General features: G+C 31.2%; 2 protein-coding genes across 5 annotated transcripts in view; one reads left to right on the top strand and one right to left on the bottom strand.

Moving 5' to 3' along the window:
- LOC139485942 (heat shock 70 kDa protein 4-like) overlaps window positions 1–6,516 on the bottom strand; it is a 30,056-nt gene extending 23,540 nt beyond the window's left edge. Inside the window, exons 1-5 of the mRNA XM_071270625.1 lie at window positions 6,176–6,516; window positions 3,142–3,346; window positions 1,732–1,854; window positions 1,313–1,412; window positions 136–269 (exon numbers count right to left, since the gene is read on the bottom strand). Of these exons, the coding sequence (XP_071126726.1) occupies window positions 136–269; window positions 1,313–1,412; window positions 1,732–1,854; window positions 3,142–3,346; window positions 6,176–6,279 (666 nt within the window). The 5' untranslated portion in view covers window positions 6,280–6,516. The remainder of the gene's footprint in view (window positions 1–135; window positions 270–1,312; window positions 1,413–1,731; window positions 1,855–3,141; window positions 3,347–6,175) is intronic.
- Window positions 6,480–25,127, top strand: LOC139485941 (serine/threonine-protein kinase PLK4-like). 4 transcript variants are annotated; one of them, XM_071270623.1, is made up of 17 exons: window positions 6,480–6,879; window positions 15,539–15,730; window positions 17,074–17,188; window positions 17,449–17,561; window positions 17,801–17,889; window positions 18,097–18,329; window positions 18,855–18,913; window positions 19,155–19,405; window positions 19,651–20,293; window positions 20,499–20,743; window positions 20,950–21,065; window positions 21,318–21,395; window positions 21,934–22,067; window positions 22,310–22,516; window positions 22,794–23,036; window positions 23,303–23,409; window positions 23,753–25,127. In XM_071270623.1, the coding sequence occupies exons 1-17, from the start codon at window positions 6,844–6,846 to the stop codon at window positions 23,868–23,870; spliced, it is 2,979 nt and encodes a 992-aa protein (XP_071126724.1). In that variant the 5' UTR covers window positions 6,480–6,843; the 3' UTR covers window positions 23,871–25,127. The 4 variants fall into 4 exon arrangements, with proteins under 4 accessions (XP_071126724.1, XP_071126725.1, XP_071126723.1 ...); XM_071270621.1 differs by lacking the exon at window positions 6,480–6,879 and adding an exon at window positions 14,800–15,396; XM_071270624.1 differs by lacking the exon at window positions 21,318–21,395.
- Window positions 25,128–26,065: the final 938 nt, after the last annotated feature.

Here is a 26,065-nt window from a genome sequence, read left to right as displayed (position 1 = left end):
TTTGCTAATTTTCTACATTCTTTTGATGAATTATTAAAGAAGAAAGATAACTGTGTTTGCAATGGTTTTTGCTGGAAATGTATAAGAGCTTTTTCAGAGGTGAAGGGGTTAATAATGCTTATTTCAATGTCATACCTTCAGCTTTGTCTTGTGAAACGCCACAATGGCCACCTGTAGGGAACAGTAACCAATGTCAACAAACACCACATTCTTGGCTTTCTCTGTCTCAGCTGGGAGATCTTGTTTGTAAATACCATAACCCAAAGCAGCTGGAATTAAAAGTCATATATTATTAGAAAGTTGTACAAGTATTGGTTATTTCTATTTGGTAATTCTGCAATTTTAATGTTAACATCATTTGAATTAGTGGCAATCTTCCTTCAAAATGAGACACAATGAAAAATAAAAGAAGAAAATGTCTGGGACACAAATGCCCTCTATCAAGCTTCCTTGTAGTATGTGAAATTGGACAGACTGTCAAGGGTAACGCTTAATGCCTCCTTAGCATTGAGTCAGGAACATGAAAACTGAGATGAGTCTACCTTTTCTTTTTAATCTATCAAATTGTTAGTGATAGCAGTGCCTTTTGGAAGTTGAAATGTTTTTTAAGCAGTGACCTTAGGATGTCAACACATTTTTTAATATCATTGGTACAGTATCCGTAACGATCCTCTTCATAAAAAATGTCAACTGTGTTAAAAAAAATCTAATTTGGTGCTTTATGGAGAATCATTCCTACATAACCTTTTAACTTATATAGCTATAGTTGCAGATCTTCACAAATGATAATCTTATTTATTTTTCAATACATAAAAAGATTAACATAAAACGAAAAGTGAGAATATGATTGACTGGTGTTTATGCTATTTTCAACATTATTGTTCTGTTTTGTGGCTGTCGGTATTTATTTGAGAGAACCACCAATCGTCAGTAGGATAACTGCCAATCCTAGTCAGTTGAGACTCATAGTCAAGTGCACATGCTTCATACAGGATTTGAACTCCAAACCACAGTGTTGACAGGCTAGTTATACAGTACTGTAAATTCAGAAATTATTGCGTGCATTTATTATTGCGATTTTGCCATTAAAGACTAATATGCGATTTTCATTTTTGCAATATTGAGAAAATCCTATTAAAATTATTAACTAGATTTCAAAATGTGAGTTGAAATTATTGCGATTTAAATCCTGTCGCAATTTTCGCAATAAAAAAAACATCGCAATAATTTCAGAATTTACAGTAGTTTGACCATTGAAGACCACTCAACATCCACTGTGGTCCCTGTTGAAAATCGAGATAAAAACACTAACCTGCTGTTGAATCATTCATGACCTTCATGCAATTCAGTCCAGCTACCTCACATGAATTTAACATTGCTCTTCTTTCTATATCTGTGAAAAATGTGGGTACCTTAAATAGAAAATTAACGTGTCATCACGGTCATGTATTACATGAATTGCATGCAATAGAACAAAACTTTGTATTTTTCAAATCAAATTTCAAATCATTTTGTTTGGAATAAATTATTGTAAACTAATAAGATGAATGTGCGGATATTCCATACTTGAATAGAAATTTCAAAAAAATAAGACTTAGAAAGTTAAACAGTACCATCCTTTCATAAAATCACAATTAATTTGAATTAAACTTTGCTGTTTTGAAGGACCTTACGATAAGACGAATTATCTATTTATATATCTTATCTTATATCATTAAATAATCCACTTACAGATACCACCACATCTACGACTTTAGTCTTCAGTCCAGCTTCTGATATCTGCTTTAACTTTGTTAATAGAGCTGCCATCATCTGCTCTGGAGTGAACTGCTGCTCACCTTCAAGATACTGAACCTAGACAAAGAAAAATATGTCATCATTATTATAAGTTTAACAAAAATCCCTTAAACTGTGTGCATTTAAACCAGTTTTAACAAAGTTTGATAAAATTTGATAAACCACGTGATACTTAAATTTGTGTGGCATAATACATGTAATATGCAACCATATCCTTGGAGAACATATAACAATTGACATTTTCAACTTAATTGTAAGAGAAAAGATTCGACTACTGAACCAACTTTAATATAATATTTATCCACTGAGATGGTAAATTTTCTGTTGTTATCAATGGGGTTGAAGGGTAGAATTATATCTATCTAACTGTTAATGTCAGGGTATTTCTGAAACTAAGTAATCACTATAAGATTGAATGAGAGAATTTCTCTATGCCCTTTCATTGTAAATTAAAAATAATTTGTGGTTATCTCCCTTCCTTCAATTGGAAGATCCCCAAGGGTGACTGGGGTATAGAAATATGGTCACTTGGTCTTCTCCCGACCAGCAGTAAAACGCTTGCTGAAGTGGGGCGTCCGTTTGGCTGTGCGGGATGTATCAAGTTCGCAGTCACGTCCGTCAGAAGGGGACGTTAAATCCGATGCCTCGTGTAAAGAGAGTGCCACGCTCTTTGCACGTTAAGAACCCTTGCAACAACTCTTCGATGGGGTCCGTAGGTGGCCTGTTGCAAGGCAAAATTTCTGTCCCTATCCAATATACCCTCATTTTCCAGTGGCAGTCCAAATTTCCCCGACCATCATCCTAGATGGCCTCTATTACAACAACCTACCTATTGTATTTATTGTGAACTTGTTCTTGTCCTGAATATGCATGAAATATTTGCCACTGGACGTTAAGCAACCAACAATCAATCAATCAATCAATTGGAAGACAGGCTAGTTATCTCCCTTCCTTCAATTGGAAGACAGGCTAGACTTTCAAATATCTATGTCTAGTTTGACAAAATATTATATTAAACAGTTTTTAAATTCCTTTTTGTTGGTTTTTTTTAACAAAAAGGGATTTTCATGTGAATTTCAAACCATTAACTTAGAGCCTATTTCATAATGCAAGTAGAGTAACACTTGGTTACCTTGCTTGCTTTGTAAATACAATTGTAATTGGGATTACGTCCAATCAGATCTAATTATAAAATATTCAGGTTTGACAATGCCTAAATATATTATTGTTTGAAGATGTCAATCTTAATTACAAAGCTTCAGTAAACATGGTAAATGATTTTTTAAACCCAAGTTCTACTCTACAAGCATTAGGAAATTAGCTATAAATGTTAGTCTAACTTACCTTGATTAATATTTCTCCATTCTTTCCCTGTTCCACCTTATAAGGTTTGGGAAAATCGGTGAGCTCCTGTTGTACAAAGGGGTCTGTGAACTTTCTCCCAATAAACCTCTTGAAAACAGATACTGTATTTTTCAGATTTGTAATACATTGATTCTTGGCCGAAACACCAATACTTCTGTTCTTTTCATTGAAGGAAACAAAGGCCCTGAAAATGGTATAATTGCATAATTAAAATATTAGAAATCAAATACAGTGTCATTATAATTCTTGAGTTCAAGATTTTCGTTAACTGTTTTGTTATAAATTAAGGCATTAATTTTCTGAATTGATTTGTTTCATATTTTACTTGTCAGGGCATTTTATATCCAACCATACGGTAGGGTTTTTCTCATTGTTGAGGCTATACAACCCCACCCCCCTTTTTTTTGGCTGATCAGGGCATTTGAATGGGGACATATAGTTGGAACCCCCCCCCCCCCCCCCCCCCCCTTTTTTTTAAATGGCTGGATCCGCCTCGGGACTTTCCAATTAGATTTTCATCTAAGTTCAGTATTTCTGTGATTTTACTTGTTTCAAGAGATTACTATTTCGTAACCACACTGAATAATTTTAAGCCATACTTAAAGACTTCACTGTTCACATCACTGCTCATTATCATAATTATTCACAACAACAAAAAGAATCCATTGACCTCGATATTAAAAAAATAACTAATTGAGATAAAAACACTTTGTAAGTAAGCGAAGGAAACAGTAAAAATAGTAAACCCTTAAAATTTACTTCCCAAGTATTGTACAAGGACATACTTTCCTGCCTTTTTTTAATTCACAGTAGGGAAGAAGTATACTAATCTTTTAAAGTTTTGTAATTATTTCACTCAGATATATCTTTTTTCTACATCACATCCATAACATAATCTATAAGAAAATCAATTCAGATAGCATCACATTACCCCGATGTTAAAAGGCAGGGTATGAAATTAGCAGGGGCCCACAGGCCAATGGCCCCTTAAATTTGGTGTGAGTTACTTAAATTATTGGTTTACTTGTATAGGACTATATATATGGGCTACAAAATTTAAGCTGTGGGATACCATTGCCAAGTCTCAAGTACTAGTTCTATCCCTGAAAGGCCCTGGGAAGAACACTGGTATATTGTAAACTCAAGTTCATTTCAACAGCTTTACACTGTTCAGCCAAATACAATGTTAATGTGTCTTCTTGCAATTTTATTCTAGCTAGATAACGTTTTTTTTTATATTCAAGGGGAAGTCAAATTTTAGGGTTGATAGACATTTTTTTGTTTCTGGTGTGTATTTTTGACATCTTTTAAGACAAGGTGTGCAGGCAATTTGGAACATACATGTACATACATGTATACATTTAAGAGACTGTCTACAACATGTTTGCTTATTGTTTTAATAATTTTCAGCCCCTCAATTGTGAACTTTGTATGGAGCATCACTCTAGCACTGCATACACATTTTTTTATCTCCCAGTTGATGTGATATTCCAGGGCTTGTATTCCTCATCAAGATTTCTTTGATAGAGGGATTGTTGATCAGAAGGAAGCCATTAAACTGAGAGTTTTGAAGTGATCATGAAGTTGAAATCATCCATTCAAATTTTACAGGAAGCTATAAGTTGGTCAATCCTTATCATGATTATATTGAATATAAATCAGAGTTCGCAAAAACCATCAGTCCTGTCAGCCCTGACCGCAAAATGAGGCTCTGACCAGCATTTTGAAAGCTACTGCTAGTGGCGGCCCCAATGACGAATGTAAAACTAGTCCTTCATTGTTATTCTGCCTTTTTCAATAAAAATGAATTTTAATTCAAAAGATTTACAGATTTTGTAGGACTGACAAATAATCTTTGACAGGTCCAAAAAAAGGTTTTCACAAACTCTGTATATATCAGTTTCACAGATGACATTGGATATGTTCCAATTGGCGCAACTACGATCCCTCTCCCTTTTCCCTGAATGTGAACTGCTCTCATCTAACTTATAAAACAGTTTGTATTGAAATGAGCAACAAGACAAATGCCACACATCCTTCCATCCATCCCATTATCATTAATCATGGCCATTTGAATTGTATAGTATCGCTTTTCCAGATAATTCCTTCTACAGTTTGGTTTTGATTTTTAGAGATGAGTTCATTTGGGAGATAGTTAAACTTTGTCATTTCAGACTAATTTCAAGTTGATTTATATGATTGATTTGCACTGGATAAATTTGAATTTGATGAGAAAAAAACGACTGGAAACGCATTTATCATGTCTATAGACATCAATGCTATTTGGAAAACCTCTCCACTTGACCCAAGAAAAGTTAAATCATACAACCATCACTTTTCCACTGTGGTGTTTTCTATTATGATGTCAAAACCTTACAGGAACCTTTGTGATCTGTCCAGTGATGGCGGACAAATAGTGAGAATCATATTGTGTTTATCAATTTACTGTAACCTGAGCATGATTGATTCGGTCTAACTAAATATTTTACATCTTTGTCTCCACCCGTACTCAAAACTGGGACCAGGATTTTACAAGGCAACGTGCTAACGGATTGAGCTAAACATTACAAGCACAGCTGACTAAGTATCTACCACACTAGCTGCGAAAAAGTAGCTCTTTTTAGTTTTGTCCTTTGAAATTTTATGCCATCTATGGTCCGCAAGTATCAAAATCATCAAATGGACCTTAAGAGCTACATTTTCACAGCTACTACCACATATACGACAGACGAAGGGAAGCAATCCTTTCACATCAAAATTTACAATGTCAATAAAGATATTCCTTTATATTATTCTGATGTCATCGATGTATTGTGACCACAATTTAAACATATTTTCTCCATAATACTTTTATATAAACAGACATATGACACAGTATATAAACTCAATAATGAGTCCACTCCTTGACGAGAAGATAAATAGATAGATCACACTAAAATAATGATTCAGGATAAAACTTGGACAAAAGAAAATAATTTTAAGGGGTTTCTAAATAATAAATTACAAAACTTACGGTGTATTCCTTGAACTGTATTCATTGTCAATTGTTTCAATGCCACCTTGTCTCGCTACAGCAACAAAACAGGAACTGTTACCAATATCAAAACCGACCGGCATGTTTCCACTTTTCTTGTTACCTGTTGGAAATTATTTGACAGAAAAAAGAAAATGTCTATACGAATAACTTTTGTTGATTTACAGACAAATATAAAGATTTCTTCAAGTGAAGAACTATCCAGTAATAAAACACAAGGAAGTTTAACACAAATAAAACTAGGCTTTCTAAGAAATTTCGAGAAATCACATGGAATATCGCCGCCTTCGAGAACTTACGGAAGTTAACTTGTCAGCAGTAAAATTTACATAGATAATATATAACAAAATACTTCATATTTAAAAAAAATATTTATGCAGTCGGATAAAAAAATATACATAAATCATAAAAACTTGTATCATTGATTTTATTATGGCATTTTTTTTAATTATTTTTAAATTTCATTCCATGCGGCCTTGCCCTCATTCAAGTTGAGGCGCGTCAAGAAAATATTTTGAAAATGAATACACGATGTGTCAAGGCTTGAAAAGGAATACACTATCTTCAGATTATCTGTAAACAATGCAGATTTATATTCATCTACAAAAATTAACAGAAAGAGACTTTAATACAGATTAAAAAAGACAATGGCCGGTCAATTCGGCGTTGGAGAGACAATAGATGTAAGTAGCCGGTTATCAAAAATAAACAAAAAAAATTTCAAATTTAGAAAGTCATTAAGCTTTTGATCATGGCAGGCCTGGTCAAGAAATAACTGCCTCTCATTAAAAATGTTTTTTTTTTAAATCTTATCTGATCATAAATCATATCCCATACACCATTTGTGGATAGGATTTGGTCCAGCTAAAATGAATTTTGAAGTTTTGGTTTTTGCTTCAACTTCTTTACAAAAAACTAAATCCTCAGTTTGCAGAACTGAGCATTTTGACACGATTGTCTCGTTATCTGTTAAAGTGAGTATATTTCAATTTGTAAATCTTTGAATTTAGACGTTCAATGTTCAGGAATACACCTTATTGCTATCTGGCTGAATCTAGAAATCTGTCCAGCTTGAACTATTGACGTCATATTACAATCACTTTTCCAATGTGGCGTCAGATATTTTGTATTATGACGACAAAAATTTATGGAAAAATGTGTGATGTCCAGTATTGGCGGACAAATAGAGATAAGGTGTACATGTATTGAGCATACCACTTCATTATAAAATATATCTACAGATGACCAATGGATTTTTGCGCTTTCATGGAATTTTCCTTTGTCACAGTGCTCGAGTGATGAAGTCAAAGTAATAACTGATTGTTCGATAACTTCACTAATGCGGATTGAACTCAGGCCAACCTGTGTAACGCAGTCATAGAGAACATTGAAAATGTGGTATACACCTTATCACTTTTTCTTTGCCATTACTGCCAGGACTTCACTATTGTTCCAGTAATTTTTTGAGGGTATTTACCTTCGTAAGGAACGCTCAAATCTGTTATATTTTTGTCTTGTTTTACATTTGTAATTACAGGACCTTTTATGTCTTTGCTAATTGTTGAAGAGCGTATGGTGACCTATGGTTCTTATTTCTGTGTCATAAGTCTCATTAGTAATCATACCACATCTTCTTTTTTATATTTTAGTAAAGGGTATTGCAACGAAATGAAAAATGAAGTTTTTTTACTGCTTGAAAATTAAGTGACATTCTAAAAACTTAAAAAATTGTGATTATATAGTCAAAGGCCAAGTCATTCATCTGTAATACATGTACTTGTAATAGTAAGGGTGAAGATACTTAACAGCTACATGTATAGAGCTACAAAAAATTAGGGCAGGTAGGTAGGGATTTTTTTTAATTTTATGTTTTATTTTTACATTGAGCAGTTGAGTCTATGGGAGCATATTCTGACTTTAACAGTGCTTAATGAAAAATGACAAAAAAATCTTTAGAGTAGGCTATTATTAAGACTAAAAAGTAGGGTAGGAACCACACATATATTTTTATTTGGCCTTAGTAAACAAATAAGCCTTTATCTTCAGTCTGCACAGAAAACTTTTTCATCTTCTAGTCTGTAAACTAAATATTAAAATTTGTCCTTATATGACTATATTAAATTTTGAAAATTTTCACTAGTCCGAATCAATATTTACTAGTCTGGGGCATCGGACTAGTGGCTAACAGTGCAGACTGTATCTTTATGACTACCGTATTTATTCTATTTAAAGCCCCCCTTCTAATTAACGCCCCCTACCGAAAATCGTGCGTTCAGAACTTTTTGACTTCTAATAAACGCCCCCATTTTGTAGTTAAAAAAATAAAATTGAAACTTAACCATTACAATATGCAAAGACATCGACCCGGTCACTCAGAAACATGAAACGAAAAATCAACAATGCCCATGTTTTAATCCACTCCGATAATCCAACACAGTGTGTACAAGTTCCAAAAATAGATCTGTCAGTTACACAGTACGCTGTTGAAATTATGTTCCACTGATGTGCACGCTTGTTCATTTGAAAATTTTAACAAATTATTTGATGAGGTCACATTACCGATAAACACTATTTATAGATTATAGAGACAATAAGAAACACGTGTATGTTACTATAGTCTGTTTCAACAAAATTCAGGTAAAGGTCAATGAAGTAAGGTACGAAATTCGTTTCTCTAATTGACGCCCCCCTTTCGAAAATTGTCTTTGCCCCCAGGGCGTTTATTAGAATAAATACGGTATATGCATCAGTCTACATGTATCATATGAGTAATTTCGACTGTTACGAAAGAACCCTTACTTTCTGAAATTCAATTCAAGTTTCAAGTCATCTCAAAATGACCGAAATTGAATGATAAAATGTCCTAAGCCCTGACCCTCATGACCCTAGACTAGTTGAACTGTTCAACCATTTTGGTTATCACCATGGTTGTTTGGGTTAATCCTTACTATGTGTTAACAAAATGATTATTATATGTTGCATTTTAATTGCACCAGTTCTTCGATAAATTTATCGCCGCGATATAGCCTTTTTGTGCTAATGCAGCGTAAAGCAACCAACAATAAATTTGTAACAAGTATGTGTCCATAGTACATGGATGCCTGACTCAAGTCATACTATCATTTTCTGTGTTCAGTGGACTGTGACATTGGAATAAAAACTTTGTTTCAAGATGATTGGACTTCAATTTCATGAAAAACTACCTTTACCAAAAACTTTAACCTGAAGCGGGACAGACAGATGAATGGACGCACAGACCAAAAAACATACATTGTAATGCCCCTAAGTCAGTCAGGGGTACTACTTGTACAAGTGTATTTTATTTACTTGAAGAAGTGAAAAAAAATATACACATATAAGTAAATAAATAATGTTTGAATAATCTCCCCTTAATTTTCTGAAAAATTTACTTGTATAAGTAAATTTTTCTTACAATCCAATAAAAATCCTCAAGTTTTGAGATGTAAAATCATGCCTTTAATGATTTTTCCCAGGTTTGCTCAAATTTTTTCATTAAAGTTCAATGTTTCATCTCATTAATTCATCAAAGAAACTGATTGAGCAAAGATCCTGTATATTTGCGCAAGACATTCAAAAATTGCTCCTTTGGGGCTTGTAAATGAACAGTGTTAAGAAGATAACAGACAAATGGGACTTTCATTGTCCATGAAATTACACTTAAATGATTAGTAAAGGCATCTGCAAAGGGTACACAATTTAAAATTCTATTAGAGCAAGGAAATTTTAAGAATTCAAGAAAAGAAGAAAGGATGATTTTTTTACTTATACAAGTAAAAAATTCTGAATGCCTAAGGGACATAACTAAGCCAATTTTTTTTTTACCTATACAAGTAAATAAAATTCACTTGTATAAGTATCCTACAAATTTACTTATAAGTTATATGTGTATATTTTTTTTTACTTCTTCAAGTAAATAAAATACACTTGTACAAGTAGTACCCCTGACTGTAAGTGGTACATACATGTATTTATACCTACAAATGTACATGTATAAACTCCAAAAATTTGTTAAAACACATTAAATTCCAAACCAGGTTAAATAGAATTGAGTTGAAAAGAGGCCAACCAACAAGTTAAATTAAGGACTTATATTGGAACTACATTGTTAATCCATATTTGAAAAAATTGAGAAAAGACAGATTATGAATTAAATGTATAGTTTTGTGTAAGGACATTGTAATATGTATAAATGTCACATAAGTTTAAAATGGCATACCTGTGATGCACTAAGTCTTATGCAATATTGAAATATTGTTTAAGCTGATAATTAGACTGACCAGTCACCTTATTAACACCTGGTAAGCATACATGTTCACCTGAAACAGAAAAGTGTTGTTTATTTCTTGTTCTCAACAGGTGTGAGTGTAAAAAAATAACTAGATAAAGATACCATAAAATATTACTTTAAAAAAATGACTGTATTTTGTAAAAATAAACTACAAAGTTCTGTTAAATTTAAATTTTTTTTTTTAACTTTTATTATTAGAGAGTGATTACTGCAAAATGAAGGATAAGACACTTGCAGTGACAAAATGGTTACAGTGTTTTCACAAACTTCCATCATTTCCTGAAATGGTCTAGACACTTTATTTTTCACACTTCTGTTGACAAACATTTGCATGGTTTTTTATGTTTTTCTTCTCTTTTACTAGCCAGTTGACACTGAGGTTGTTAGTTTCAGCCCTGCACTTGGCAGGTGCAGTCAACTCCAATATCTCTTGACAAGGATTCCCCGGTTTGTCAACTGTTGTCAGATTACATGTTGTAGAACCTAATGTTTTCTAGATGATCGACTGATCCTTTTGCCCTCAATCCTGCCTTTAGTTGTAATATCAACAGCCATCCTTTTATATCCTAAGACCCATACATGTACATTATTTAGATCTGGTCAATCTTGATCTGTTACGAAAATTTGACAACCACTGCCATAATAACCATAATCACTATCAATTACACTGTCAACACTGGGGTTTGACTTCCAACTTCTCACATTGGCAGGTGTGGACAACTAAATTCTCTATGACTATTAACTATAGCTTGGATTTACAGTTCTCCTATTGAAAATCCATGGTTCTCTCCTACTTCTCCCACCAATAAAAAGTGGCTGCCACAAAAAGCCAATAGTGTTGGGCCACAATTAAAAATATTTTGGTTTGCCCCACAATTAAAAATATTTTGGTTTGCCCAAACCCTACCCAAGGTTGAGACAGTGGGTAGGTAGGTAGGCATTTTTTTATATTTTTTTAAAAGAAATTGAAGTATCGGATGTTCATTACTCTTCATGCTTATCTGATTAAAAAAAAACTTCTTCAAATCAGGACAATAAAAGAATTTGAGTAGGCAGCTTTTTTCTGGGTAGGTAGGGTTTGGGCAAACAAACCTATTCTTTTTTATGGCCTTGGGGAGTCAGTTGTTGGTCATTGCATTCATTGTAAAGACCATAGTAATTAACTTATAAATATTCATTAGGTAGTTCAGGTCCACAAGGAGATAGTTGTGACCAAAAACAATTCTCTATAAAAATTTACATTTTGGTGGACCTGGCTTTTAGTTATTCCCCAGCGAGACAATCGATTCAAATTAAGTCAGCATTGATAGGTTGCTGTAACTCCAATGTTTATAACTGAATGTCAATGTTCACACTCAAGTTGGTGTTAAAATTTAAAATATGATTGAAAATGACCATTTTTAGCTTGGCTAAGATGCATTAAAAGTAGTTCACACTCCCATCCTTTAAAAGTGAGACCCATTCATTAAAAATATGCTACTAGGGAAAATACTGGTGCCAGTAAATAAAAATATTGTTCAAACAATCGAAAGTTAACAATTTTACATAGATTAGAACATGTAGAACCTGTCTGAACAATCCACTTTTAAAGTCACTTGATAATTATTTATATATTATCACCAAGTTCCCAGTACTTAAAAATATTGAAAGGAAATTTGATAACAGCTTTAAACAATCAGGTGTTACATTCATTATGAATGGATATTATCATGAAATACAAATCATCCATTAGCTAATATTGGGGTATCTATATATATGTAGAATCAAGTACACTTGCAAAAAGATCCCTCATATACTTGTTCTGATTAAACAGGAAAAAAATATACATATGCTTGCTTCCTGCCTCCAAGCTGGAAAAAAACTTGTACATAAGTCAATTCTAAGAACCACAACACGCAGACCGAGCTCGAAACTTGGGCTGTGGTTGATTTTAGGTTCAAGGGTTATGTCCCTTTTTATCCCAAATTTAGCTGATATTACAGAGTTATCTCCCTGTAGTGTTAGGTACCACCTTAAATGGGTATCATCAGTCTAGCTTGATGTTCATGGTTTCATTGGTCAATATTTAGTTTTAATAGTTAGTTCCTCTTCTAAGATACTATTAAGCACTAGGTCAAAAGGGTTCATATGTTCTTGACCTCATTTTCATGTTTTATTGGTTAATGATAATATGAGTTTTCCTGGCTACGTCTCTTTCTTAGATATTATAAGCAATAGGGTCAACTATATATTTGGTACATGGAATGATTATAAGTGTACATGTCTGTCTGGTAGGGTTTATCTGATCACAACATCATTTTCATAGTTCATTGCATTGCCTGGTCAAGTTTTCATGATTTGATCTTTAACATTTTCTTGTACAATGTATACTAAAAGTCTCACATATTTATTTGTAAGAGTTCCTGGTCATTGCTTGTTATTAGAAATATCCTTCATTCACAGAGTTTCAAAACTACCGGTATTTCAGAATAGGAAGGAGCAGGACTTTTAAATATTAGGACGGCAATTCTGAAAATGAATGCTGTTGAATTTGAATCATACATGTATTTAAGGGTTTTCTAAGAATTAATGGTCTATAGCTACCATGGCCAGTACCTTTGTAAATAAAAGGTCACAGACCTTGGGGAAGTTGTCTTATTTTTACCCTTGTCTGATTTTAAAAATTTGAATAAGACATTTAAAATTTTTACATGTTTCCAGTGTAATTCCAGCTTAATTTACATCTCTTACTAAAAAAAGAAATCCAAAAACAATTGATAAATTGTAGTTTACACATCTAAGAATTATTCAGAGTTGAGCATTAGCATGACTACACATGGACTAGTACATCAGTAGTTAATATAGAATGGTACAGTATTAAATCAATAACTTTCCATGACTTACAAAATTTTATTCTTCACTGTAAAATAGTGTTACTATACAAATCCTTGTTCAAAATGATATATAGAATTTGATTTAAAATTAAATTTTTACAATTTGAAAAATTTATTTCTTAAGATGTTCATGATGTTGATTAAATTCATCATATTTTGTAAATTTATACAGAGTTCATTGTAACCTTAAAGTTAAATGGTTTTAAATAACTTCTAAATTCACTCAATGTACAGTTAGTTTTACATATTTAGTAATTTGGCGTGGTCTCTTTAGCTTGTTGACATAACTTTTTAAAAGCCATGTTTGATCATATAGATTTACTCAAGTATTTTTAAGTCTTTTATTGAAATTTTAAAGCTATTTGTTAAAAGTTAGCGTCCTTTTATAGAATTTCTAAATCTCATGTGCTCATTAAAGAGGGATTTTCAGATGGATTAAATATGTGACAACGCTTGACCATGTGTTTGTCCATCTTTATGTTTTATTTATTATAAAGTGGATATTGTAATACACAGTGCATGGAAAAAATAACAGTAAGTTCAAATATTTTCTTGCTTCACTTTTTTACAAATCAAAATTTGCGAATTCTTATAATTATCTAAATTTATCTAGACTTATAATTACTTTATTGTACTTGTTGAAATTTGAAAAGTATTTTGTTTGTAATTTTTTTGGGGAAATGGCTTTTGACAACTAATATATGTACAAAAGTATTCCATTGTCATGATTGTCTAGATTAAAAATTAGATTTTTGTTAAAAGTAGGGTTGTCAATGAAAAGCCCTTTGAATGGGTAAAAGTACTAGTGTTACAAGAGTTTTGTTACAATACTTAATAAATCCATGTCATGTATGTATGTATTCATGATATTCAGATCCCCACCCCCCTTATTTAACAGTTAACTTTTATTTACAGTAGTGTTTAGGGCTTCGATTGAAACAAAGATTTTGATCACATGAATTTATAAAGAAAGAATTTGAATGAATTAGGTTGACAATATAATATTTGTTTAGGATAAACCATGCACGTTAAAAATTCCATCTCTGTATAAATACACTGTTATAGTAATAGGGTGTTTTCAAAATAAAATTTATACATGACTTTCAATGACTTTAGGCATGCAATTAAAAAAAAGAATGTAATGTTAGTACAAATATTAGATCATAATCAATTCTAAAACATTTGAATAATTTATTTTGTTTAATATTTAATGTTGTGAAAAAGGTGACAAGTTTGTTGACAATAGATTGAAATCAATATAGCTTTTTATCAAAAAAATCAATTAGGAATTAAAAAAGACAATTTAGTTTAAAGTTTTAAATCTACACAATATTTAAAGGGTAAACAAACTGATATGCTTTTGAAGATATAATGTAAAGAATGTATGGTACTATTTTTCCTTCAGGTAAATAATCTTGTACAGGTGAATAAATTTTCCAAGTCTAAACATGACTGTTAATCCTGAAATTACACTATAGGTGTCATGCTAGGCATGGTCTGTCCGGACATGGCACATAACAACATGGAGCACTCACCCATTACAATTAAGGGATTAATTAATGATTGTGTTTCAATCATCTAACTGCTGGACTAAATTAATTAGTTTGTAATTAATCAAATAAACAAGTGATATACATGTTTTGATACAAGAAAAAACATGAAATGGACAATGTTTAACCTTGATATAGTATATATATCCAGGGCTTGGATTCAGTTAGCTATGAAATCTCAAAATGTTGATCAAAAACTTAGAGGAATATCATCTCTCTGATAGTGATGTTTCAAAAGCTCAAATTTTCTTTGACTTGGTCAATACCAACATGGAGAAAATACTCAAACCATTAGATGTTATTAAATCAGTGGAATTATGCAAGCCATGTGATTTCTCTATAAACGAAATAGACATTATGAGTGTTGAAGATAATTCATGTGATCAGTGTGAAATTAATAGAATTAATGAAGATGAACTTATTAAACCATGTGACTTCAGTATCAATGAGGAGAACGGGAGTATTGAGGTAAATTTGTCATCTTATTTGCATAATTAAAAATAATTAGTATTTTGTTGATGTTTTGTAATTTGAAGGTTAAATGCATCCTTGATTTAAACTTATTTAAGTGTTAATGCATCTTCTAATACAGAATCATTTATCTTTTCAGGATTACCAAGTGTTGAACTTGTTGGGGAAGGGGGGTTTCGCATGTGTGTACAGGGCAAGGTCAAACAAAACAGGCGAAGAGGTCGCCATAAAGATGATTGACAAGAAACTAATGAAGGCAGCTGGCATGGCTGCTAGAGTGAAAAAAGAAGTAGAAATTCATTCAAGACTGAAGCATCCAGCAATTTTAGAGGTGAATATAAATTTAACTTCAAACACAATGCTGACTATGAAAATTATCATAGTGCTATTCTACACTACTATATAGTTATCTTTTGCACAAAGGATAAAAGAGCTAATTGAAAGTGACTTCATCGCTAGTACCAATGTTAATTTCCTTCTAATTGGAGTATGCAGATATTTATCATGTTTATTATTAAGAATGTCAGTTTCATTGATGCACATGTATGATTGTATATTGGATTTGAGATGATGAAACTGATGATGAGTAAGATGGGACATTTATTGATTGTTCATAGCTATAAAACATCATCATCCATGTAGGTGGCTTGCAGACTCGTTAATCAAGGTGTTGTTAAAAGTAATTCTTATGTCATTATTACTGAGTAATTAGCTGTTGTGTGAGATACTTAATTAGGTCAACCATACTCACCTTAATGACATCAATTGCATGAAATTAACATTTGAAATGAGATTAGTTAAACACTTTAATGAAAGGGAATGATTAGTAAGGTGTTAGGTTGCTTGTTTTAGTAAGCTTGTATGTTGTTAATTATCAAATCAGTATTTAATCATTTGGCTTGGGTGTTGTTTGAAATTAACTGTAAATGTCTTTATTACTTAGCTTGTATTGTCCAAACCCATCAACACGATCAATAAACAAATCAGCTAACAACATGATATATTTTAAATTCAATTAGATGGATCACAATAAAAATATGGAATAAGAAATTAATTTTCATGAAAGATAATTGAGGAATAAAAAATTGATTTGGGGAAAAAAAACATCCTTAAATTTTTCAAATTTTGTAATTATGTTGAAGAGTTTAATCTCAAACACACCTTTTCAAGCCTTTCCATTTTTCTTTTGATCATTCAGTCTTAAAGGCACTTGAACGTAAATAGCCAAACCTTTTTGGCATAACGGAATGCATACAAAAATTTGATAATCGAACATTAACCGGTAACTTTCAGTGCACGTTGGAACAAATCTGTGCAGATATGCACTACTTCTTAAGTGCAGTGTTGTAACTGGTCAGTTTTAGGTGCAAAGTTTAAAATAATAAGTATTAGATTGTGTAAATGTGCCAAAATAGTATCCAGACCATATACTGAAGCAGTAATATGCTTAGCATGTTAAATGTATTGATTTAACCTTTAGTTTATTACTTTAAAGGGTTCAATTGATCAAAGGTCAGGTGAAAAGTTGAACTTCTCTTTGAAGTATTTGTCCTATAATGTAATCCTTTTAAATCTGTGATCAGCTTATGTAACCCTTTAAGAAATTTGAATGGATTAAATAACTGCCACCCCCATGTTGTAAATTTAAAACATTGTAATTTTTTTTTCTTGCAGTTGTACAACTATTTTGAAGACAGCAACTATGTGTACTTGGTGCTTGAAATTTGCGCTAATGGAGAACTCAACAGATATCTTAAAGCCAACTGCAAAGTTTTATCTGAATTGGAAGGTTGGTATTTCTAACAGCAATTCTCTGAAATACAATAAAAGTGTATTAAAACTGTAACATTAATCATGGTTATAAACCTGCAATGGTCAACAATTTAGCTTTATTCAACTTAACCCAGAAATAACAATAAAATTGTATGAAAACAGTCACTATTATGATAATAAAACTTTCTTACAATGAATAAATTTCTACATTGAAGCTTTCAGTGTGTTAACTATTTTGTGCATATCTTTATTTAACATTTGCATTTGTATTTTCAGCTCGACACTTCATGGTACAGATTGTATCAGGGATGTTATATCTCCACTCTCACGGAATACTCCACAGAGATCTGACTCTTGCCAATTTACTACTCACAAAATCTATGGACGTTGTAAGTGTATAATAAAAACATTAATGTTGTTTCCATGCATGTCTAAAGCATTTCTATTTGTTTCATTTAAAATTTGCCTTTGAATTTCTTTTAAAAAAAAGATGTAAAAAATAAAAGTGTAATTCAATGTAGGAGAGAAAAAAAGATTTCAGAAAATTTCATTGAATTATTTATGGACTTATTAAATCTTATGGAAAGCAAACTTAACATTTAAAACATGTATGTTTTTATATTTGTAGAAAATAGCTGATTTTGGTCTTGCTACACAACTAAAATATACTGAAGAAAAACATTTTACCATGTGTGGAACACCAAATTATATTTCTCCGTAAGTATATTATCTTTTTAAAAAGAATAAAATAGATAATTTTGCTTGTGACTTAAGGTATAAAGATGAAGCATATTCTGTATTATGTCAAGAAAAAGAAATAAATCTTGAGTTTTCTCCTTCAAAGATTTGAATTTTTGTAGTCTTTGCATTGTTTAATAAAGTTATAAAGATTTTTATTAATGATTAATATTATTTATATTGTAGTGAAATAGCCATAAGAGGAGCTCATGGTTTAGAAACTGATGTCTGGTCCTTAGGTTGTATGTTGTACACATTTATGGTAGGCAAGCCTCCATTTGATACAGATGCTGTTAGGAGTACACTGAACAGAGTTATTACAGCAGCATTTGATCTCCCAAATCATTTATCACAAGAGGCCAAAGACCTCTTACAATCATTGTTGAAGAAAAATCCAAAAGATAGAATTCCTTTACCAGGTATGTAGGAATGAGTTTATATTTTGGGAGGGGGATTAAGAAGAAAATATTTGAAAAAAAAATGTATTCAGATAAAAATCTTGGCAGTATAATTTTAATTTATTTTTAGTATTTCATTTATTTGTTTTAATTAGAATTAAATATTTTTGAAAATTTACCACATGTTTAGTTAATTATATTATCCAATTAAGGTACTTGAAGTCATTGGAAATTAAATTAGTCCAACCATTGACTATATTCCATCAATTAATTAATATTTTATACCCCTTAATCATATTCAATAGTTTCAAATTTGTCAAGAAAAGTTTTTGAAACAAGAATAAACATGACTATCATTTACTTGTATATTTATACTTGAAATTATTTGTTTTAGTCATTTCACTTTTAAAAGTTACAAGATGTTAAGCTTAGGTACACAGACTTATATAAAGATAAAAGTCCATTTTAACAATAGATTTTTTCTTCTTTAAATTTTCTTTACATTTGTTTTTATTGATTTTAATATTTATTTATTTTGTTTTTCAGAGGTGCTAAATCATCCTTTCATGACTAAATATGCATCAACAGAATTTAAAGGTCCACAGGTAATTGTCTACATACACCTATCTTATGCTTATATAATTTATACATTTATATTATTTTCTATGTCTAGTTTATCTTGTTTGATACTAAACAAAACAAAAAGAGAATTTAAAAAATCTAATTTCATTTGATATTAAAACTGATTAAAAAAACAAAGTATAAAGAGTAATTCTTTTAACAAAGTTTAAAAAATTTCAAGATTTGTAACTGAAATATTTTAATGATGATATTTTCTATTTATAGAATTTCGGTGAGACATCCATTGATAGTGGTAGAGGAACCATGGCAACTATTTCAACCACAGCATCCAGGGTGTCAACAAGGCCCCGCCCCTTCCCAGCATTCCCTATGGAATCTGGAATCTCTGAAGGAGACGAGGACCAATTGAAGAAAGACAAATACTCAAAGAATTCTGAGGATTTGAACCTTTTTTCGGGACCAAATACGCCACAATTGAGGCACCCACCATCTCCACCAGTTAGACTGAGGGATAGGTAGGCATAGCAATTAAAAATTTAAAAATATTAAAAGAAATATTAAACTTTTAAAGACTGAAGTTTATAAGAAATTGAAAAGGTGGGGTTGTTTTTTTTTTTTCAGATTTCTGTAATTAATTTTGCTGCATAAAGCAGATTTATTGGCAAACTTTTATTTCTGACATTTATAGATAAGAAGACATAAGAATTGTAAAGAAAACAATTGACTAGTATTAATGAATGACTTTTTCCTCCATTTTCAGTGAACGTGAAGCAGCAAGAATGCAAATGAATCAACAGCAGGGTGATTCTGGACATTTCCTTAGGAATACTAACCAAGATAAAGCTCAAGAAAGACTATTCAAAGCTAAACAAATGGAGAATTACTTAGAACAACAAAACAACCGTGCCGGACAACAGTTTGATCCAGCAAAATATCAGGATCGTGCCAACACACCAAGTAACTCATCAGGATGGTCCTGTAGCATGTCTCTGCATAGCAATGACAAACCAAGTCATACCGACATAAGCAAACCTTCTGTAGCCTCAGACGTTTCATCGCAGGATGAATTTAGTCTACACAATACAAAGAAAATACTCAATTTTGATAGTGACAGTCACTCCACTGGTCAACATGGCAGTTGGCACGAAAAATCTAAAGACAGTGTAAAAAATATGGAACGACAACACAGTCAGATGAAAAAATATGGACGCAGTCGATCGTTAGAAAACTTCCTTGACAATGATGAAGAAGATTCTAATTCGCAAGGTGCTAAAGTAGAAATTAAATCCCAGCGATCGGTAGAGGAAGCTAAAAGCTCAACAACCAAAACAATTAGAGATGTTGTATTACCATTAACTGCCATTCGTCTTCGACCAATCAGACAAAGAACGAGAAATGCTATTGTAAGTTTCTTATGAATTGCGGTGTAATTATGAAATGAAAATTTATTAATAATCATTAAATTCAGATGCTTGAAAGAAAAAAATTGTGAATTTTAAGTTGAAAAATAATTGGCATAGAAAGTAAAACATTCTATTTTATTTCAGTTTTTGGTAATGAATACTTTGTTTTGATGAATTGTAAAGATGTTTATATTTTGTTTTACAGGTCAACATTTTAGAATCTGGAGAAGTTTGCATGGAATTTGTCAAACTGAAACAAAAGGTGGAAAAAGTTGTTGAAGTCATGGTTATATCTGTTGATGGTCAGAAAATCAATGTTTACCAGCCAAACAGAGGCAAAGGGGACCCAGTTGGAGAAGAACCTGTTGCTCTGCCAACTGAACCAATCAAATCATTTGTATTTGATCTGTTACCTGAAAAGTATTGGAAGAAGTACCAGTATGCAGCAAGGTAAATTATCTCCCCTTTTGAAATTACTTGCATTAACATAATTATATTTTTTTGGTTGAATCTTTTTTCAACTCCTTTCTAAAAATAAATGTGTTTGATCATTATTTCCACTCAAAACTTTATAAAAATATAAGAAACAAAAATTAAAACAAACTAAAAACCCAAGGCAAAAACATTTTTTATTTAATTATTTTGTATTTTTACAGATTTGTCAAACTGGTTAGATCCAAGACTCCAAAGATAACTATGTATACACAGAAAGCCAAATGTATGTTGATGGAAAACAGTCCGTCTCCAGACTTTGAAGCAGTATTTTATGATGGTAGGTTTCGGAATTTGAAACATGTATATGTTATCTTTTTTGAAAATAATTATTCAATATTAAAATTACTAATGTTTATGTGACAAGAGTGAACTATATAAATGTGAATGTGTATGTTTTACGAATTAAGTCTTTTGCACAAGTTTGTTCTCCCCATATATCTTTGAGAAGTTTGAAAAATATATATATATATAGATTTGTGATCGTTATTTAAGTTTGGTGAGATATTAACATGATAAATGTTTTGAAAAGGCTCTCATCCTTTGGAAGACGATGATAGTCTAAGCGATTTAATGGAGTCCAGACCGTATCCTTTCGTCCCTTCATGGAGTAAGTCGACACATTGTGGCTATAGCTAACAGAACTACTTTCTTTATAGATGTGCATACTCACTCCTCTCACATTTTACCAGAATTAATGTTGTGTGTGATTTTTTTCCCCACCTTTTTATGCACATGGTATTTTCATGCTTTATAGCTCACAGTGTGTATATTGTACTCCTGTTTTCTATTAACACTATATATATATTGTAACTCTGATACTTCTGGCTTTTTTGGCAAATTGTAGTCATTTTCTCATATTTTAATGTGTTATTAAATGAATTTAAACATGTTAAAACGTAAAATTTATTATGTTTTAAAAAAAAAGTTGAAAATGATAAAAAAAAAAAAAAAAAAAAAAATAACATGAAAGGAAAAAAAATATCTTGATATCAAAGTTAGGACTTAAAAAAATAAATATAAGATATAAATCATCATATAGATATATAAACACACCCAAAACTGATGAAAGTATATAAATTACTTTAAATTTTCTATGTTTTAAAATCTTGTTTCATATTGTAATGGGGTTTGTTTTAATTTTTCAGGTGCTAAATTCACAATGAGTTCCAGTAGTATGAGAATTATTGAGAAAACTGGGACATCCTTGGTGCTAGATTCAGAGGAAACAGCTCAGAGACTGGCTGAAGATACCAAACAATTGTTAGAATATGTCAAACAGGTATGTTCACTTCAAATAGGAGTTGTAAAATTATTGTTAAAAGATTAAAAAAGTATAAGTTTTTTTTCTAAATGAACATGTAAAGCTGTAAAAAACTTGACAAGTAATTTTTATTTAAAAAAAAAACTTCAGTAATTTTAAAAATCATTTGAATTAAAATAAATATACTTCAGTAACTTTAAAATCATTTGAATTAGAATAAATAACTAGATATTTATTTTTTATTTTTTGTTTATTTTTAGTGTCGGCAACAGTGTGAAGAAATAGACAGGGTAATAAGTTCTGTACAGAGCCGATGTGGGTTGAGAGAGCAGCTCTTCCCAGTGATCATTGGTAGGCGACCAAGCGGTCCAAATTTAAACGATTCCTCTCCTTCCACGGGAGCAGGCAGTTCCTTAGCAGTGGAAATCAACAGCAATCCTTCATCAGACTCCAACAGACATGCTACAGTAAGTTTTTAATCTGAGTAATTCTTCATTTTTGTCAAACCATTGTCAGAATGATTTTAACAAAAGAATTAGAAAATACATTGAAATTGCTGATGTAAACAAATTTTAAAATTATCTTCCTAAAAAAAAGTTTTCAGTTTTCCTGTAATACAAATAAGTGAATATAAACATGGAAACTTTCTTATTTGCAATGTTTTAGTCACTAAATAAATGTATTTCTAGATGTAATACATTCATATGTACAAAAATATTTAACAATATTCTTCCTTCTTTTTAGATGTCTTCATTTGACGGCACAGTAGTAAGCGCTGTAACAGATTGTACCAGCAGAGTGGAAACAGCACCATCTGACACATCAAGGGACGTAACTCTGAAGTCCAAATCTGTCAACGAGAAGTCAACAGTCAGCAATGGTGGTGGTAGTCCCACGTCAAGTCTCAATGGTTCAAGTCAGCTACGCAAAGTCACCAGAGATGTTCTTAAACAAGTTTTCGTTCAAGATATTGGATGGGCGTCAAAGGTACATATCATTTTCTTGTATTAAATTAAAAAAAATTACACAATATTTTAAAATTAATTTAAATTCTGAAATAATTTCTTCATCATTAAACTTTATCATTATCAATTTTTAGAAAATTTATATTGGTAATTTTAAGAGACAATAATATTTTTAAGAATTATTTTTTTCTTTTAATCAAATAATTGAACATTTGAAACAGACATTCTTTCTTTCTTTTAAAATTTTGTGAAAACATATTTCTAATGGCTTTATATTTTATTTTTCAGCACTCTAATGGAGAAATATGGGTAAAATTCAATGACGGAACCCAGCTTGGTGTAAAGTCATCTACAACAAACGTCAAATATATTGACTGTCAAGGAAAACTTTATAGGTACGTTTCTTTCAAATAAGAAGTAAAATCTTAAATCTGAAGCAATTATTAGAATTTGTCTATATTTATATAAAAAAATATTTAAAAGTGGATGTTAACTGAGTTCATATATATGCATTTATAAAGAATTATTTTAATAAAATTATTGGTAAAGAAGACATTGTATAAAGATATGTTGAATAGAATCACAAGTAGAAGTATCTAGTCGTACTGTGAAAAGCTAGTAATTATTTTTACATGTAATTAAGAAAATCAGAGAAGATATAATCTTACAAAATAACTTTTTTTCATTATTAAATTTTGACTTAACAATATACTTATGTTTTATTCTCTTATATTTTAGATTCCAGAGAACAGACATTTTACCAGATATTGTGCGAGCAAGACTGGAAAAGGTTCCATTAGTGTTAGAACATTTACTGCAAGACTCACCAACATCTTCAGTAATGACCCCACGCTGAGGAGATCTGTTTTAAAAACATTCCATAGAGTGCCATATCCGTCCTCGTCCATGACCTCGGTCAGGATTTCTCTAGTGCTGTGATATGTATAGTAGTGTCAGAATTGTTCCTGTGATGACTCAACAGGCAGCTGTTCATTCTGTGTCTCTCTAGACTTTTTACTCGTATACCTCCGTACATAGACTTATATATGTATAGACTCTTTGCATTTATTGTGTACAGACGTGTAGATATTAGTGTATAGTATTTGTTGTGTAGAAATCTCTTTGTTATTGCTCATACTAGATTATTAGTGCTAGTTTTACCTGAATATCCCATATTCTTGTTTAAATTTGGTTTTTACCTTAATTTATTTTTAGCATTTAGATTAATTTATTTATTATCTGACGTTTTAAAAAGTATTTTTAGATGTTTTTAAATTATTTTGTACTTGTTTTACTTGTATTAAATTACCATGACAACTGAGCATTGAAACTTTTCTTATTATTTTACCGGAGATGAAATGTTTTAGCATGTACAAGTCAATCTGAATTTAGTTTGTTTTTTTTAGATAAAATTTTTTTAATTCAAATATTTTATTTTGAATGAAATGTTTGTTATTCAAAAGCCAACAATTCTTGCAAGAAAATACCTTATCCTTTCTATTACTTGAAAAAATTGAATGAGACATATAAGATAACTGACTTCTTACTTAAAATCAGCTAATTTGCAATTTAATTGGAAAATATGACTCTGCATCAGCACTTTTAAGGAGAATTGCTTTACTTAAAAGGCAGTTTATTTTGTTCAAGATTCAAATTGGAATATCCTACTCTACTCTGCAATAGTAACTACAACAGTTAATTACTTTACTTAACAATTTAATTGTAAAAAATCAAACTGGAAAATCCTGCTCTGCTTCATCAGCATAGTGTAACACACAGTATTTCCAACTTGAATTTCACAAAACAAAATAACATAATGTTCTTATTTTTCACAGACTATGTTAAGAAGCTGTACATGTAGTCAGCTATTGCAGAATTTTCTCACTTGCTTTGGGTTAACACAAAAAAAAAATTTCTCAAGCCTAAATAAAAGTATTGAGTTTAAAAATGTTCAGTGTTCATGCTTTATCAATTTGAATTTCACTTTATAGAATTGTTGGCTTCTTTATTTTTGTTAAGTTGGGATATTCATCTGAAAACTAATTTATTCTATTTATGCATTTATATACTGAAGAAAAACTAGTCTAAAGAAATAAAATTGAGAGTATAATAATACTGTATATTGATTTTTATTTGCTAACCAAGGATATGATGTATTATACACGAGGTTGAGTTTGACCACCATTGAAGTAAAACAAAAATATGAAAACTGGTATTTTTTAGCATCACAACAGAAAAACATTTGAAGTTACATAGCTAAAAGATTAAAGAAGAAAAAGAAAAACCCCTAATAAAATTGCAAAATCAAAAGCTTAAACACATCAAACAAGTGGATAACAAATGTCAATGAATCCACAGTATGCTTTTATCCGAGTTCTCTTACACAATTCAATCAACAAAAATCAGTATAAAAATAAGCATTAAGGTGGTACCCAACACTTTCACTAAAATTAATTTGGCTCGTTTAATTTTCATAAAATTTTGACAAAGTATTTACTTTGACCCTTTAACAAAAATATAAAAATTTCAAATATTTTGAACCAACCGTTTAATCAGAAAAATTACACTGGTTATATAGCAGTTCGACAAACACCAATTTTGATCAATGAGAAGCTTAATATTCCCTTTACAACATAACATCATTAAAACGTTCTGCTGATTTTACAGAGTTATCTCCCGGTAGTGTTAGGTACCACCTTAAAGGAGATGTTATAAAAAAGAAGATGTGGTATGATTGCCAATGAGACAACTATCCACAAAAGACCAAAATGACACAGAACTTAACAACTATAGGTCACCATACGGCCTTCAACAATGAGCAAAGCCCATACCGCATAGTCAGCTATAAAAGGCCCCGTGGTGGTATTGCCATTTAGATCAACTATTCACCGGAGACCAAAGGACCAGGAAGTAAAAAACTGTGGTCACTGTTCACCCTTCAACAATAAACAAATGCCATATTGTAACATGACACCATATAAACAAATGTGAAACAATATGAAAAAGAAAACTAATTATTATTAAGACAAATAACATATGATGAAAAAACAA

Source organism: Mytilus edulis, chromosome 8, assembly GCF_963676685.1.
Source record: "Mytilus edulis chromosome 8, xbMytEdul2.2, whole genome shotgun sequence".
NCBI classification, from domain to species: Eukaryota; Metazoa; Mollusca; class Bivalvia; order Mytilida; family Mytilidae; genus Mytilus; species Mytilus edulis.
The sequence above is the reverse complement of the archived record's forward strand: the minus strand, read 5'-3'. Positions and strand labels throughout refer to the sequence as shown.